Source organism: Aegilops tauschii, chromosome 5 (assembly GCF_002575655.3).
Source record: "Aegilops tauschii subsp. strangulata cultivar AL8/78 chromosome 5, Aet v6.0, whole genome shotgun sequence".
Lineage (NCBI taxonomy): Eukaryota > Viridiplantae > Streptophyta > Magnoliopsida > Poales > Poaceae > Aegilops > Aegilops tauschii.
In genome coordinates, this window is record NC_053039.3 from 149,463,655 (window position 1) to 149,479,864 (window position 16,210).

The following is a 16,210-nucleotide window of genomic DNA, read 5'->3' on the forward strand; positions in this document are numbered from 1 at the left end:
TATGGGAATTTATCTATACATTATATAAAACTATGGCTCTCTCGTATCATTGACAAGTGGGACGTTCCGACCAGGTGGCATCGAACAGAGCAACACTAACAGGCGGGACCCATTTGACAGGTGGGTGAGCGAGCGTTTAATTCCCTAAAAAGTGTGTGCTAGTGGGGACTCCAACCCACGACCTAGCGCTGGGTTCGCTCGTTCGGTACCGCTGGGATAGAGAGGGATTGTTGCTAATGTGTGGGTAGTTTTCCATATAGTATATAAAACCACGGCTCTCTCATATCAGTTACAAGTGGGACCTTCCGACCAGGTGGCGGCGGGTGGCATCGAACAGAGCAACACTTAGCGTTTTTCTAGGTCTTCCGACCAGGTGGTGGCGGGCGGCGGCGGAAGCAACCAGCAGGGGCGGGGCAGGTGGGCGGCGGGCGGAAGCAACCAGTAGTGGGCGGACGAGGGCGGGGCCGGCGAACGAAGCAACCAGTAGGGGCCGCTCGCCTTGCCCACGACCTCGCCACAGGTGACCTCGCCCACGGCCTCGCGGCGGAAGCAACCAGCAGGGGGCGGGGCGGGGGCGGGGCCGGCAGCGGAGGTAACCAGCAGGGGGCGGAGGCGAGGCAGGGCGTGGAGGCGAAGCGACCAGCAGGGGCGTGGGCGACCGACGGTGGTGGGGGCGGGGGCAGGAACGGCGTCCTTGCCCACGCAAGGAGAGGCTCGCCGAGCATGGGGGACTCGCCGCCGCCGCAAGCACACCTCCCGGTATGCACCCCTCACCTCTTCCCCCCTCTCGTCTCTCATTATCTGCACCTCGTCACTCGAGCATGGATTTCAGTGGGAGATGGATTTCAGTCAGATGTTCTTCAGCATAGATGAATTTTGTTGATGCACTGCTAGGAGTTAGGAGATAGCTTGCTTGTTTGGTAGATATTGCATAGATGAATTTTCTTGATGTACTATTAGGAGTTATTTAGCTTGTTTGTTAAGAATTCTTCAGGCCTTGTTTGGTTAAGATTTGGGGGGATTTGAGCTAGATGGCCTCAGTTGTTCTTCAATTATTTGTCTACAGATTGTTAGGATCATAGTAATTGTAATTGATAGAAACAACATAGTATTTGTTAGGAGCTAGCTTGGTATTCCTAGAAACATGATCCTTCTAAATCTTGGTTTGGTTTAATTTGAATTAGCCTTCTCTGCAACATAAATTCATGCCAATTTCAGTGTTGGTTTGATTTATAGTTTGGTTTGTTTCAATGGTGTGGTTAGGCAATTAGCATATAAAATTTTCTGGATTTTTAGCTGCCATTACTGCCATCCATTTTCATTAATTAATCTTGATGCACTTAGATTGATTTGCTAAGTTGCAACAATTTGTTGTCTTTGGCAGATGGACAAAAGCTGGATTAGAAAAGGAGTTAGAAAGTTTTCGAAAGAACATATGAAAGGAGTTGATGATTTCATGGCATTTGTTCGGGCAAATTTTGCCAACGATGTTCACATTCTTTGCCCATGCTGTGAATGCCTCAACCGTACAAGAATGGCTCAAGGAAGAGTGGAAGATCATCTGCTTCTTAATGGGATGTCCAGCACATATGATAGATGGATATATCATGAAGAACCTTTAGACGGACAACCTCAACATTTTGAAGCTGATACACAGGCCCCTCATATGATGGGTGGTGGTGATGCTGGCATTGATTTCGTGGAAAAGGTTTTGCGAGATAATGCTGGTTTGGAGGAAGAGGATGGGCATGAAGATGATAGGATTCCTGACCTATTGAAGGATTTGTACGATGCTGAAGATTGTGCTGATGGACAGAAGTCATTGTTTGCTGAGGTGTTAGAGGAGGCGAAGCGTGCAACTCATGAAGGGGGTAAATTTTCAAGATTTACCTTCACCGTGAAGTTACTCCACATCAAGTCTTTCTACCGGATTAGCAACGCTGCATTCAATGCAATACTCTGCCTTTTGAGCTTGCAATTCCCTGATAGTTGTGTCCCCAGATCTTATGATGAAGCATTGAGCATAATCCGCAGGCTGGGGTTAGGTTATGTGTCAATACATGTGTGCCCAAATAATTGTGTCTTGTTTTGGAAGGATTTAGCAAAGCATGACAACTGTCCAAAATGCAATGCCTCTAGGTGGAAAGATGCTGATGGGAAGAAGTCAATACCGGAGAAGGTACTAAGGCACTTTCTGTTGATACCAAGGCTGCAGCGGATGTTCATCTCGAAGAAATCATCACGTGAGGTACAGTGGCACAAGCTGAAGCGGCACCCTGTGGAAAATGAGCTGAGCCATCCAGCGGACGGAGAGGCATGGAAAGAGTTTGACCATATACATTTAGATTTTGCTGCAGATCCAAGGAACATAAAACTTGGCATTGCCACAGATGGGTTTAATCCGTTTGGGAACATGAGCACGTCTTATAGCATGTGGCCAGTTTTTGTGGTGCCGTACAACCTGCCACCATGGGCATGCATGGAGCAGTCCAACTTCATGATGTCATTGCTTATCCCGGGTCCAGAGTCACCAGGAAAGGATTTTGATGTCTTTATGGAGCCCCTCGTAGAAGAACTGCTCCAGCTCTGGACTGGTGTACCTACATATGATGCCTTGAGTCTAGAAGAAAAGTTCAATCTACGTGCTGCAATCATATGCTCCATCCATGATTTTCCGGCTCTGCACACTCTGTCTGGGAGGATCACAGCGGGTTATAAGGCCTGTGTCCATTGTGACAAAGACCCTTGCTCAAAGAGAATAAGGAGCAAGATCTGCTATATTGGGCACCGCCGCTTTCTTCCCCGAAACCATTGATGGCGAAGAAGCAAAGATTTTAATGGTGAGAATGAAACCCGTGACAAGCCAGCTGAATTCACTAAAGAAGAGCTGAAGCAGCAACTTGAAAAGGTGAAAGATGTGAGACCAGGAAAGCTTGCGAAGAAAAGAAAGCATGAGGAAGGTCAATGTTGGGACCGGAGGTCTTGTTTGTGGGACCTGCCATACTGGGCTGATCTGAAATGAAGGCATAATCTCGATGTAATGCACATTGAGAAAAACATATGCAAGAATCTGCTAGGGACGTTTCTCAACATTGAAGGGAAGACAAAGGACACGGTTAGTTCTAGGCTTGATTTGGAGGACGTGGGCATAAGAAAAGATTTGCATCTACAGCACAATGAAGATGAAGATTCATTTGAAATGCCACGAGCATGCTATACAATGAGTAAAGAACAAAAGCTTGCATTTTGTGAATTCCTAAGAGCGGTGAAATTTCCAGATGGTTATGTGATACGTCCATTTTGCATCATGCTTTTATATCGATATTTATTGCATTATGGGCTGTTATTACACATTATGTCACAATACTTATGCCTATTCTCTCTTATTTTACAAGGTTTACATAAGGAGGGAGAATGCCGGCAGCTGGAATTCTAGGCTGGAAAAGGAGCAAATAATAGAGACCTATTCTGCACAACTCCAGAAGTCCTGAAACTCCACGAAAGTTATTGTTGGAAATAATAAAAAATATTGAGCGAAAGAAATACGTCAGGGGGCCTCCTGTTGGCCTTCCGGTGGCCTTCTTCTGCCATATGAAGTATTTCGTCCGAAGAAAAATCATAAGCAAGCTTTCGGGACGAGACTCCGCCACCACGAGGCGGAACCTGGGCGAAACCAATCTAGGGCTCCGACAGAGCTGTTCAGCCGGGGACACTTCCCTCCGGGAGGGGGAAATCATCGCCATCGTCATCACCAACGCTCCTCTCATCGGGAGAGGGCAATCTCCATCAACATCTTCACCAGCACCATCTCCTCTCAAACCCTAGTTCATCTCTTGTATCCAATTCTTGTCTCTAAGTCCGGGATTGGTACCTGTAGGTTGCTAGTAGTGTTGATTACTCCTTGTAGTTGATGCTAGTTGGTTTATTTGGTGGAAGATCATATGTTTAGATCCTATATGCATATTAATACTCCTCTGATTATGAACATCAATATGCTTTGTGAGTAGTTATGTTTGTTCTTGAGGACATGGGAGAAGTCTCGCTATTAGTAGTCATGTGAATTTGGTATTCCTTTGATATTTTGATGAGATGTATGTTGTCTATCCTCTAGTGGTGTTATCTGAACGTCGATTACATAACACTTCACCATTATTTGGGCCTAGGGGAAGGCATTGGGAAGTAATAAGTAGATGATGGGTTGCTAGAGTGACAGAAGCTTAAACCCTAGTTTATGCGTTGCTTCGTAAGGGGCTGATTTGGATCCATATGTTTCATGTTATGTTTAGGTTTACCTTAATACTTTTGTTGTAGTTGCGGATGCTTGCAATAGAGGTTAATCATAAGTGAGATGCTTGTCCAAGTAAGGACAGCACCCAAGCACCGGTCCACCCACATATCAAATTATGAAAGTACCGACCGCGAATCATATGAACGTGATGAAAACTAGCTTGACGATAATTCCCATGTGTCCTCGGGAGCGCTTTTCTCTATATAAGAGTTTGTCAAGGCTTGTCCTTTGCTACAAAAAGGATTGGGCCGCCTTGCTGCACTTTATTTGCTTTTGTTACTTATTGCTCGTTACAAATTATCTTATCACAAAACTATCTGTTACCTATTATTTCAGTGCTTGCAGAGAATACCTTGCTGAAAACCGCTTATCATTTCCTTCTGCTGCTCGTCGGGTTCGACACTCTTACTTATCGAAAGGACTACGATAGATCCCCTATACTTGTGGGTCACCAAGACTCTTTTCTGGCACCGTTGCCGGGGAGTGATGCGCCTTTGGTAGGTGGAATTTGTTAAGGAAACATTTATATAGTGTGCTGAAATTTAGTGTCACTTGTTACTATGGAAAGTAATCCTCTGAGGGGCTTGTTCGGGGTATCTTCACCCCGACCAGTAGAGCAAAGAGTTGCTCCTCAACCTACTGAACCTACTGAAGAAGAAAATGTCCACTTTAAGATTCCTTCGGGTATGTTAGAAAAACTGCTAGCTAATCCTTTTGCAGGAGACGGAACAAAGCATCCTGATGAGCACCTAATCTATGTGGATGAAGTTTGTGTATTATTTAAGCTTGCAGGTGTGCCCGATGATGTTATTAAGAAGAAGATCTCCCCTTTATCTTTGAAGGGAGATGCATTGACATGGTATAGGCTACGTGATGATACGGGATCACGGAACAACAAACGATTGAAATTAGAATTTCATCAGAAATTTTATGCTATGCATCTTGTTCATCGTGATCGCAATTCTATATATAATTTTTGGCCTCGCGAAGAAGAAAGCATCGCTCAAGCTTGGGGGAGGCTTAAATCAATGTTATATTCATGCCCCAATCATGAGCTCCCAAGAGAAATAATTATTCAAAGTTTTTATGCTCGGCTTTCTGATAACAATCGCACCATGCTCGATACTTCTGGTGCTGGCTCTTTTATGATGAAGACTATTGAATTCAAATGGGATTTATTGGATAGAATTAAACGCAACTCTGAAGATTGGGATCTCGACGAAGGTAAGGAGTCACGTATGACACCTAAGTTTGATTGTGTTAAATCTTTTATGGATACCGATGTTTTTCGCAAGTTTAACACTAAATATGGACTTGACTCTGAGATAGTAGCCTCTTTCTGTGAATCTTTTGCTGCTTATGTTGATCTCCCTAAGGAGAAGTGGTTTAAATATCATCCTCCGATAGAAGTAAAAGTAGCTGCACCTATTAAAGTTGAAGAAAGGACTACCACTTATAATGATCCTATTGTTCCTACTTCTTATGTTGAGAAACCACCTTTCCCTGTTAGGATAAAGGATCATGCTAAAGCTTCAACTGTGGTCCGTAAAAGCAATATTAGAACTTATACACCTCCTGAGCAAATTAAAGTTGAGCCTAATATTGCTATTGTTAAAGATCTCTTGTCTGATAATATTGATGGGCATGTTATTCATTTCCGAGATGAAATTGCTAGAATTGCCAAACCTTGTGCTAAAGATAAAGATAGACATGTGGTAGGCATGCCTATTATTTATGTTAAAATAGGAGATCATTGTTATCATGGCTTATGTGATATGGGTGCTAGTGCTAGTGCAATACCTATTGACTTATACAAAGAAATTAAGCATGATATTGCACCTACTGAGTTAGAAGATATTGATGTCACAATTAAACTTGCCAACAGAGATACTATTTCACCCATAGGAATTGTTAGAGATGTTGAAGTCTTGTGTCGGAAAACTAAATATCCTGCTGATTTTCTTGTTCTTGGTTCCCCATAAGATAGCTTTTGTCCCATTATATTTGGTAGACCCTTCTTGAACACCGTTAATGCTAGGATAGACTGCGAAAAGGATGTTGTTACTATTGGTTTGGGTGATATGTCTCATGAGTTCAACTTCTCTCAATTTAGTAGACAACACCGTGAAGAGGAATTGCCTAGTAAGGATGAAATTATTGGTCTTGCTTCTATTGCCATACCTCCTAGTGACCCTTTAGAACAATATTTGCTAGACCATGAAAATAAGGGAAATAGATGAAGTATTCTTTAAACAGGAACCTATCCTGAAACACAATTTTCTTGTTGAAATCCTAGGGGATCCTCCTCCACCCAAGGGTGATCCCGTGTTTGAGCTTAAACTGATACCTGATACTCTTAAATATGCTTATCTTGATGAGAAAAAGATATATCCTGTTATTATTAGTGCTACCTTTCAGAGCATGAAGAAGAAAGATTATTGAAAACTCTGTGGAAGCACCGTGCTGCTATTGGATATACTCTTGATGATCTTAAGGGCATTAGTCCCACTCTATGTCAACATAAAATAAATTTGGAGGAAGATGCCAAACCAGTTCGTGAACATCAACGACGGCTGGATCCTAAGATGAAGGAAGTGGTAAGAAAAGAAATACTAAAGCTCCTTGAGGTAGGTATAATGTATCCCGTTGCTGATAGTCAGTGGGTAAGTCCTGTCCATTGTGTCCCTAAGAAGGGAGGTATTACCGTCGTTCCTAATGATAAAGATGAGTTGATCCCGCAAAAAATTATTACAGGTTATAGGATGGTAATTGATTTCCGCAAGTTAAATAAGGCTACTAAAAAGATCATTACCCCTTACCTTTTATCGATCAAATGCTAGAAAGATTATCCAAACATACACATTTTTGCTTTCTAGATGGTTATTCTGGTTTCTCTCAAATACCTGTGTCAGCCAATGATCAATGAAAGACTACTTTTACTTGCCCTTTTGGTACTTTTGCTTATAGATGTATGCCTTTTGGTTTATGTAATGCACGTGCTACCTTTCAAAGATGCATGATGGCTATATTCTCTGACTTTTGTGAAAAGATTTGTGAGGTTTTCATGGATGATTTCTCCGTCTATGGATCCTCTTTTGATGATTGCTTGAGCAACCTTGATCGAGTTTTGCAGAGATGTGAAGAAACTAACCTTGTCTTGAATTGGGAGAAGTGCCACTTTATGGTTAATGAAGGTATTGTCTTGGGGCATAAAGTTTCTGAAAGAGGTATTGAGGTTGATAAAGCCAAGGTTGATGCTATTGAAAAGATGCCATGTCCCAAGGACATCAAAGGTATAAGAAGTTTCCTTGGTCACGCCGGTTTTTATAGGAGGTTCATTAAGGACTTCTCGAAAATTTCTCGGCCTCTGACTAATTTATTACAAAAAGATATACCATTTGTCTTTGATTATGATTGTGTAGAAGCATTTGAATACTTAAGAAAGCATTGATCTCTGCACCTATTGTTTAGCCCCCTGATTGGAATTTACCCTTTGAAATTATGTGTGATGCTAGTGATTATGCTGTAGGTGCTGTTCTAGGGAAAAGAGTTGATAAGAAATTAAATGTTATCCAATATGCTAGCAAAACTCTAGACAATGCTCAAAGAAATTATGCTACTACTGAAAAAGAATTCTTAGCAGTTGTATTTGCTTGTGATAAGTTCAGACCTTATATTGTTGATTCTAAAGTAACTATTCACACTGATCATGCTGCTATTAAATATCTTATGGAAAAGAAAGATGCTAAACCTAGACTTATTAGATGGGTTCTCTTGCTACAAGAATTTGATTTGCATATTATTGATAGAAAGGGAGCTGAGAACCCCGTTGCAGACAACTTGTCTAGGTTAGAAAATATTCTTGATGACCCATTACCTATTGATGATAGATTTCCTGATGAACAACTAAATGTCATAAATGCTTCTCGTACTACTCCATGGTATGCTGATTATGCTAATTATATTGTTGCTAAATTTATACCACCTACTTTCACATACCAGCAAAAGAAAAAGTTTTTCTATGATTTGAGACATTACTTTTGGGATGACCCACTTCTTTATAAAGAAGGAGTAGATGGTGTTATTAGACGTTGTGTACCTGAGCATGAACAGGAACAGATCCTATGCAAGTGTCACTCCGAGGCTTATGAAGGACACCACGCTGGAGATAGAACTGCACATAAGGTATTGCAATCCGGTTTTTATTGGCCTACTCTCTTCAAGGATGCCCATAAGTTTGTCCTGTCTTGTGATGAATGTCAAAGAATTGGTAATATTAGTAGACGTCAAGAAATGCCTATGAATTATTCACTTGTTATTGAACCATTTGATGTTTGGGGCTTTGATTATATGGGACCTTTTCCTGCCTCTAATGGATATACACATATTTTAGTTGTTGTTGATTACGTTACTAAGTGGGTAGAAGCTATCCCCCTGTTGGCCTTCCGGTGGCGATCTTCTGCTATATGAAGTCTTTCGTCCGAAGAAAAATCATAAGCAAGCTTTCGGGACGAGACTCCGCCGCCACGAGGCGGAACCTCGGTGAAACCAATCTAGGGCTCCGACAGAGCTGTTGTGCCGGGGACACTTCCCTCCGAGAGGGGGAAATCATCGCCATCGTCATCACCAATGCTCCTCTCATCCGGAGAGGGCAATCTCCATCAACATCTTCACCAGCACCATCTCCTCTCAAACCCTAGTTCATCTCTTGTATCCAATTCTTGTCTCTAAGTCCGGGATTGGTACCTGTAGGTTGCTAGTAGTGTTGATTACTCCTTGTAGTTGATGCTAGTTGGTTTATTTGGTGGAAGATCATATGTTCAGATCCTATATGCATATTAATACTCCTCTGATTATGAACATGAATATGCTTTGTGAGTAGTTACGTTTGTTCCTGAGGACATGGGAGAAGTCTCGCTATTAGTAGTCATGTGAATTTGGTATTCGTTCGATATTTTGATGAGATGTATGTTGTCTATCCTCTAGTGGTTTTATGTGAACGTCGACTACATAACACTTCACCATTATTTGGGCCTAGGGGAAGGCATTGGGAAGTAATAAGTAGATGATGGGTTGCTAGAGTGACAGAAGCTTAAACTCTAGTTTATGCGTTGCTTCGTAAGGGGCTGATTTGGATCCATATGTTTCATGGTATGGTTAGGTTTACCTTAATACTTTCGTTGTAGTTGCGGATGCTTGCAATAGAGGTTAATCATAAGTGGGATGCTTGTCCAAGTAAGGACAGCACCCAAGCACCGGTCCACCCACATATCAAATTATCAAAGTACCGAACGCGTATCATATGAACGTGATGAAAACTAGCTTGACGATAATTCCCATGTGTCCTCGGGAGCGCTTTTCTCTATATGAGAGTTTGTCTAGGCTTGTCCTTTGCTACAAAAAGGATTGGGCCACCTTGCTGCACTTTATTTACTTTTGTTACTTATTGCTCGTTACAAATTATCTTATCACAAAACTATCTGTTACCTATTATTTCAGTGCTTGCAGAGAATACCTTGCTGAAAACCGCTTATCATTTCCTTCTGCTCCTCGTTGGGTTCGACACTCTTACTTATCGAAAGGACTACGATAGATCCCCTATACTTGTGGGTCATCATTATGCTGCTAACCTAGCAAAGTGTGTTACTTTTGATGGATTCAAGCTTTCAGTACTGAAAACCCATGATTGTCACATCCTCCTCCAAAGGATTTTACTGGCGGGCCTTCAAGGAATCATGGAAAAGGATATATATGAAGCGGTTGCTGAGCTGGGAAATTTCTTTAGAGAACTGTGCTGCAAAACACTCAAGTTAACTCCCCTGGAAAGACTTGAAAAAGAAATCCCAATTATTCTTTGCAAGCTCGAGAAGATTTTCCCTCCAGCTTTCTTCACCGTGATGGTCCATTTGGCGGTGCACTTACCAAAAGAGGCAATGCTTAGAGGCCCTATGCAATACGGTTGGATGTACCCAATCGAAAGAAGGCTGCTTACTTGTAAGCGTTATGTGCGAAACACGGCAAGACCTGAAGGTTCTATTGCTGATGCATATGTCATTGACGAGTGCTTGACTTTTTGCTCTAGATACTTTGGCGATGTGGAAACAAGATGGAACCGGCCGGGCAGAAATAGAGAGCGGTCTGATTCGCAAAGTGGTGATGTCTCTGTTTTCAACCATGGTGTGAACTTTCTTGGAGCCTCACAATACTTGGAGGCTGGTGATGAGTATGACAAGATGGTTTGGTATGTGCTCAGCAATTGCGCCGAGGTTCTACCATATATTGAGTATGTTAGATCTTGTGCACTCATTATATATATATATATATTTGCTTGGGTTGGCACCAGCCTAATGTTTTAATTCAAATGTTTTGTTTGCATTGCAGGAAATGCAAGGAAGAGTTAAATCAGGAAGAAAGCAAGATCAATGTTGATAAAAGGGTTGCCAAGGGGTTTGCTAATTGGTTTGAGAATCATGTGAGATCTTTAGCCACATGTTTGATGTTTTCTGTGTTATTCACTAATTCTTAAATACCATTGTTTGCTAAATGGTTTATTTGTGCAGATTGGAAAGTTGCATGAGGAGAAGAAGGTCAGTGATGATCTATTTGCTTTGGCATGCTTACCGGATAAGCAAGTGAGAGTGTATTCAGCATGCATTGCTGACGGTGTCCGGTACCACACAGTTGACCACGAGGAAAAAAGGAAGACACCGAATAGTGGAATCGTCACTGAGGGGTCACATGATCGTGAGATCATTGACTTCTATGGTCAGTTGAGAAGCATCGTAGAGTTGCCGTACAACTCTAGTGGAGGCATCCATCGCTCGGTTGTCTTATTTCGCTGTGACTGGTTTGAGCTTGGTAGCAACAAGAAGAGAGACTCTTTTGTCAATTATGATGGCCACTTCAAAAGCATCAACACTGCAAGGTGCTGGTATAAGAGTGATCCCTTTATTCTAACAACACAAGAAACAATGGTGTTTTATCTGCCAGACACTCTTTTGCACGGAAAATGGCGAGTTGTGCAAAACATTGAGCATAGACACTTGTGGAGTGTGACTGCAACTGAAGTGGAAAAGGGCCCCGGTGATGGTGGACTAACATACCAAGATGATGACTCTACGGAAGTTCCGTTGCAAGCTGATGATGACTCTATGGAAGTTCCGGTGCAAAGCAGAGTGCGAAGGGACCGGGAACGTGTGATCGTTGATGCTGCAACAGTTGAAGGCATCAAGAAAAGAAGAAATGTGGTAGCGGATGGACATGAGAGCGAGGATGAGGAAAACAGGACTGATCATACTATGCTGCAATATTATAGTAATGATGAGGAAAACAGGAGTGGGCATAGAGTTCCTTGTTTTCGTATCGACGATGATGAGTAGCGAAGGTAAATTTGGTCTCCTTGGTGATCTAATGCTATTTTGTCTCCTTGGTAGTTGTTGTTGATGCGATCCTGATGTAGTTTTTTTACTACAAATCTCTCCAGGTACCAAAATGCATGAGACTGTGTAGTGATGGAGAGGCAGATGATGGTTGAAGATACAATGCAAAATGATGTAGTTTTGGTGATGGAAGATACAATGCAAAATGAAGATGTTGTTTTGAATGAAGATGAAAAATGATGAACTGAAGATGTTGTTTTTAGAGTTGTTTTTCTTATTTTTGGTGATCATGTAGTTTTGGTTGTGATGTAAAGGATTGTAAAATGATGTTGTTTTTGGACTGAAGATGTTTTTTGAACTGAAGATGTTTTTTCTGGTGAACTGAAGATGTTGTTTTTGGTGAACTGAAGATGTTTTCAGAGTTGTTTTAACTGAATTTTGCACTACATGGGCGCGCTCCATCAGACAGCCGTCTGATCCACGCGCAGTTCCATTTCATTGTGAGCAAAAAAATATGCGCGAGCGGGGACTCGAACCCACGACCGTGCGCTCGTTTCACTGTGTTTCTAACACTGGGCTAGGAAGAGGCTATTGGTCTTCCACTCTATGCCATCTCTTTTCAAATCATCAAACCAGTGAAGTATCAAACACAGACCTCGCTGACAAGTGGGCCACTCGACCAACTCGCTGACAAGTGGGCCATTTTGCTACTCTACCCACTCGACCCTTTTCCCCCTGAGCTACCAAAAAATATTGGGCGAGCGGGGGCTCGAACCCACGAACTGCCGCTTATTCCACTGTTTTTCTACCACTGGGCTAGTTAGAGGCTGTTGGTTTTGTACTCTATGCCAACCCTTTTCAATATATCAAATACAGAACTCGCTGACAACTGGACCCACTCTTTTCCCCACTCCTCCTCTCCACTTGACCCACTCCTCCTCTCCATTATCCACTCGACCCACTCCTCCTCTCCGCCGCCGGCATCCCCTTCTCCTCCATCGACGGCGACGACCTCCCTGGCGACCCACTCCTCCATCGACGGCGACGGCCTCCTAAGGTATGAATCCGCCAAGTCCTTCCTGTTCCTCTTCCTATTGATTAGATCAGGGTTCTCCAGCGCATGCTGATTAGGGTTCCATTGTAGATAGAGTAGTAGATCGAGAGGAGGCCTACACCCTCTGCGTCGACGACACCGACAAGGCCAACAAGCTCAAGCAGTCGCCGTCCCCCCATGTTCTTTGATTTGCTTTGGCCAATAGCCTTCATGCATTCTGTTACTATTTAATTTGCTATCTTGAGTCAGTCTAGTGTTGCTACTCCATGTTTACAACAAGTAATGTTGCTGCTCCGTGGTGTTAAGTCGGCTTAAATAGTCTATCTTGCACCATTTCCATCTAGTCGAACAAAATTCACTGGAGCAAGGTTATTCTCGACCATTTCCATCTAGTCTAACAAAATTCACTGACAATGTTTTGTTGTAACTAAGTCAAAACTGTGCACTTATCACTCCAGGTAGGAGTATGAGTGTGGTAAAGGAATGCAGGTTCCAAATTTTCCAATTTTGTTTGTTTGTTTTTAAAATAAACATGTTTATATTTGTGTAAAAAGATGCAGCGGCACATTGGAGCAGTTAAACTTGTAGGGGATCTAGCCTCTAGTGGCCTTTGGCTATATAAACCCTAGCAAAGCAAATTAAGCCAATAGCTCTGAATCTCTGAAATTCTAGTGTTAAATTCAGTTTTGTACATGACTGTATCGGTGTCAAGCCAATAGCCTTCATGCGCATATCGACGACTATAAAGCTGTTAAGTTTTGTACATGACTGTATTGGGTAGTTGTGTTTAAATTGAGAATCTAGGGTTCAGTTCTTAAGTGCTGGGTTCTAACAAAATGTAGCACATGGGAAGATATGGTCCATTTATAGTAGATATGGTTCATTGTAGATATGGTCCATTTATAGTAGATATGATCCTGATGCTGTGTTTGCCATTTATAGTAGACATGGGCACATGGGCAGATATGGTCCATTGTAGATAGAGTAGTAGTATTCCAAATTGGGGCCCTCGCAAAGATAGAGTAGTAGTATTCCAAGTGTTCACAAGTGCATTGCTTTTTTCTCACTTTTGCTATCATAAATATCCACAAGTGCATCGCTTTTTTCCTCACTTTTGCCATCATAAACTTGGTTCTATTCCTATTTATGTCCAGTCCTGTTTATGGTAACTTGTTGTTTAATTACAATGCTGCTTTTCAGAGAAGTGAGATGGTTGGCTTGGAAGGTTTCGAGTTCTTCGAGATCATAATTGAGAAATCTTGCAGTAGGCAGGTATATTTATCATCACTCATCTCTTTATCATCACTCTTCTATCTAGTGCTTGATTGGCACAATTAACCACTACTTGACCCTCGCTGCAAAGGCTGCTTGACCCTCGCTGCAGAGGCTGCTTGACAAGTTTGCGAAGATGCTCGCCGGCCGTGAGACCCACAAAGTGAAGCTGCGGGAGGCCGGCAGCGGGCTTCGCGGGCTGTGGGACGTGTTGGTGGTGTTCGATGGCGAAGGCCACATGTACCTAGGGCCCGGCCGGGATCATTTCGCCTGCGCCCATGAGCTACAGCTCGGGTACTTCCTTGTCTTCCGCTACGACGGCGACACCATGTTCACCGTGAAGATGTTCGACAACACCATGTGCCGCATGTACTACCAGCACGACGACGATGCCAGTAAGCTCTCTGCCTCTCTTCTTCCTGTCCTTTTGGCTTCCTCTACCTGCACGACGACAACACCATGTTCACACTTTGTTGCATTTGGCTAGGCAATGGGAGCAGCAGCAGGGATGGCGAGGAGCAGAGCAGGGATAACGAGGAGCAAAGCGGGGATAACGAGGAGCAAAGCGGGGATGACGAGGAGCAGCCTATTCTGGCTGACGACGACCTTGCCATGATGGCGGCTGACGACGATCCTGCTATGGTGGTGGCGGATGACGACCCTGCAATGGTGTTGGCGGATGACGACCCTGCTATGGTGGTGGCGGATGACGACCCTGCTATGGTGGTGGCGGACAACGACCTTGCTATGGTGGCTGACGACGACCTCGTGATTGTGGTGCCCAATGATGACCTCGCAATGGTGGTGCCTGACAATGACCTCGTGATGGTGGTGGCGCCTGCAATCCCACAGCTTGGCGACAGGACCATGCCAATTGTGGTAGAGGAGTACATCTGCGTTGGGATTCGCCACTCTGAGCGCATCAGGTTGATGAAGGAGAAGAAGGAGGAGTGAAGATGTTAAGAAATGAAGTGGCAATGTTAAGCATGTTAGGTTTAAGCTTGTTAGTGTAATCTGAACATGTCAATGTTAAGTATGTCAGGTTTAATTTTGTGCATGCTCATGGATGTTGTATGACAGTGTCATCTAAACATGTCAATTTCTTAATTATGAATATTCAGTTTGGTAATTGATGGGAGTTGAAATTTTTTATGCATGCTCATGGATGAAAGATAAAATTATGGATTTTGTGCATGCTCATGTATGAAACAATATAAGTTTCATTTTTTGAATGCTAAAAACATGACTCAAACCCTAGCCACGGACGACCGCCGCGACGAAATCGGCCGATTTTTTAAAATACTGTAAAAAATTCAAAAACCGTTTTTCATTTTTTGAATGCTAAAGACATGCGTTTTTCGTGAAGCGGCTACAAGGAGGTTCACGCCAAATGGTGCCATTCCATGTCTATCTCAAACTAGACCCTGTTTTACGGACGGGCGCCAAAAAGCATGCATTTCCGACCCTTGTAGCTACTCCCGACCATTCAGACCACCTTCGGCCGATTCAGCTGGAACCGGCTGGAATTTGAACTGCGAGTCCTCCATAGCTTGCCCATTATTTTTGCCAAAAATCATTTTTAGCTTCACAGGTAGGCATTTCATCAAAGAATCGACAACAGGTTGGCACGACTCAAACCCTAGCCACGGACGGCCGCCGCGACGAATCGGCCGGTTTTTTAAAACATCGTAAAAAATTCAAAAAAATCAAAAAAATGGGAGACCTCCTCGTCGCATCATCAAATGTGGTCTACCAACTAGAAAAAATACTAAACTTGCAATACCGGTGTTTCCTTGAAAAAGTGTTCTGAAAAATGACCTACCATGAACGAAGATTCAAGGCTTTCAAGCCAAACTAGCAATGATATGGCCGCATCCGTTGAATAGTTTTTGATAATATGCCCAAATTTGGTGCATGCCTCCATCTTGTGATGGCAAACAATGTTGCCAAAGCGAGGTTCCAACTTGTTTAACAAAAAAAACCGTTTTTCATTTTTTGAATGCTAAAGACATGCGTTTTTCGTGAAGCGGCTACAAGGAGGGTCACCCCAAACAGCGCCATTCCATGTCTATCTCATAGTAGACCCTGTTTTATGGACGGTCGCCAAAAAGCATGCATTTCCGACCCTCGTAGCTACTCCCGGCCATTCAGACCACCTTCGGCCGATTCAGCTGGAATCGGCTGGAATTTGAACTGTGGGTCCTCCATAGCTTGCCC

General features: G+C 43.1%; 1 protein-coding gene and 1 pseudogene across 4 annotated transcripts; both read left to right on the top strand.

The window, feature by feature from the left end:
• The first annotated feature begins 1,384 nt into the window (after positions 1-1,384).
• LOC141022633 (uncharacterized) lies at positions 1,385-12,909 on the top strand (annotated as a pseudogene).
• LOC120964424 (uncharacterized) lies at positions 12,586-15,122 on the top strand. 4 transcript variants are annotated; one of them, XM_073500045.1, is made up of 4 exons: positions 12,586-12,724; positions 12,812-13,993; positions 14,106-14,388; positions 14,481-15,122. In XM_073500045.1, the coding sequence occupies exons 2-4, from the start codon at positions 13,868-13,870 to the stop codon at positions 14,945-14,947; spliced, it is 876 nt and encodes a 291-aa protein (XP_073356146.1). In that variant the 5' UTR covers positions 12,586-12,724; positions 12,812-13,867; the 3' UTR covers positions 14,948-15,122. The 4 variants fall into 4 exon arrangements, with proteins under 4 accessions (XP_073356146.1, XP_040245041.1, XP_073356147.1 ...); XM_040389107.3 differs by having other exon boundaries at positions 13,922-13,993; XM_073500046.1 differs by having other exon boundaries at positions 12,589-12,724; positions 14,085-14,388.
• The last annotated feature ends 1,088 nt before the right edge of the window (positions 15,123-16,210 follow it).

Excerpts from the sequence above, each read along its gene's own strand:
- LOC120964424 (XM_073500045.1), top strand. The coding sequence starts at position 13,868 with ATGTCCAGTCCTGTTTATGGTAACTTGTTGTTTAATTACAATGCTGCT. Across the intron at positions 13,994-14,105 it reads AGAAATCTTGCAGTAGGCAG|AGGCTGCTTGACAAGTTTGC; the intron begins GTATATTTATCA and ends CCCTCGCTGCAG. Across the intron at positions 14,389-14,480 it reads CCAGCACGACGACGATGCCA|GCAATGGGAGCAGCAGCAGG; the intron begins GTAAGCTCTCTG and ends GCATTTGGCTAG.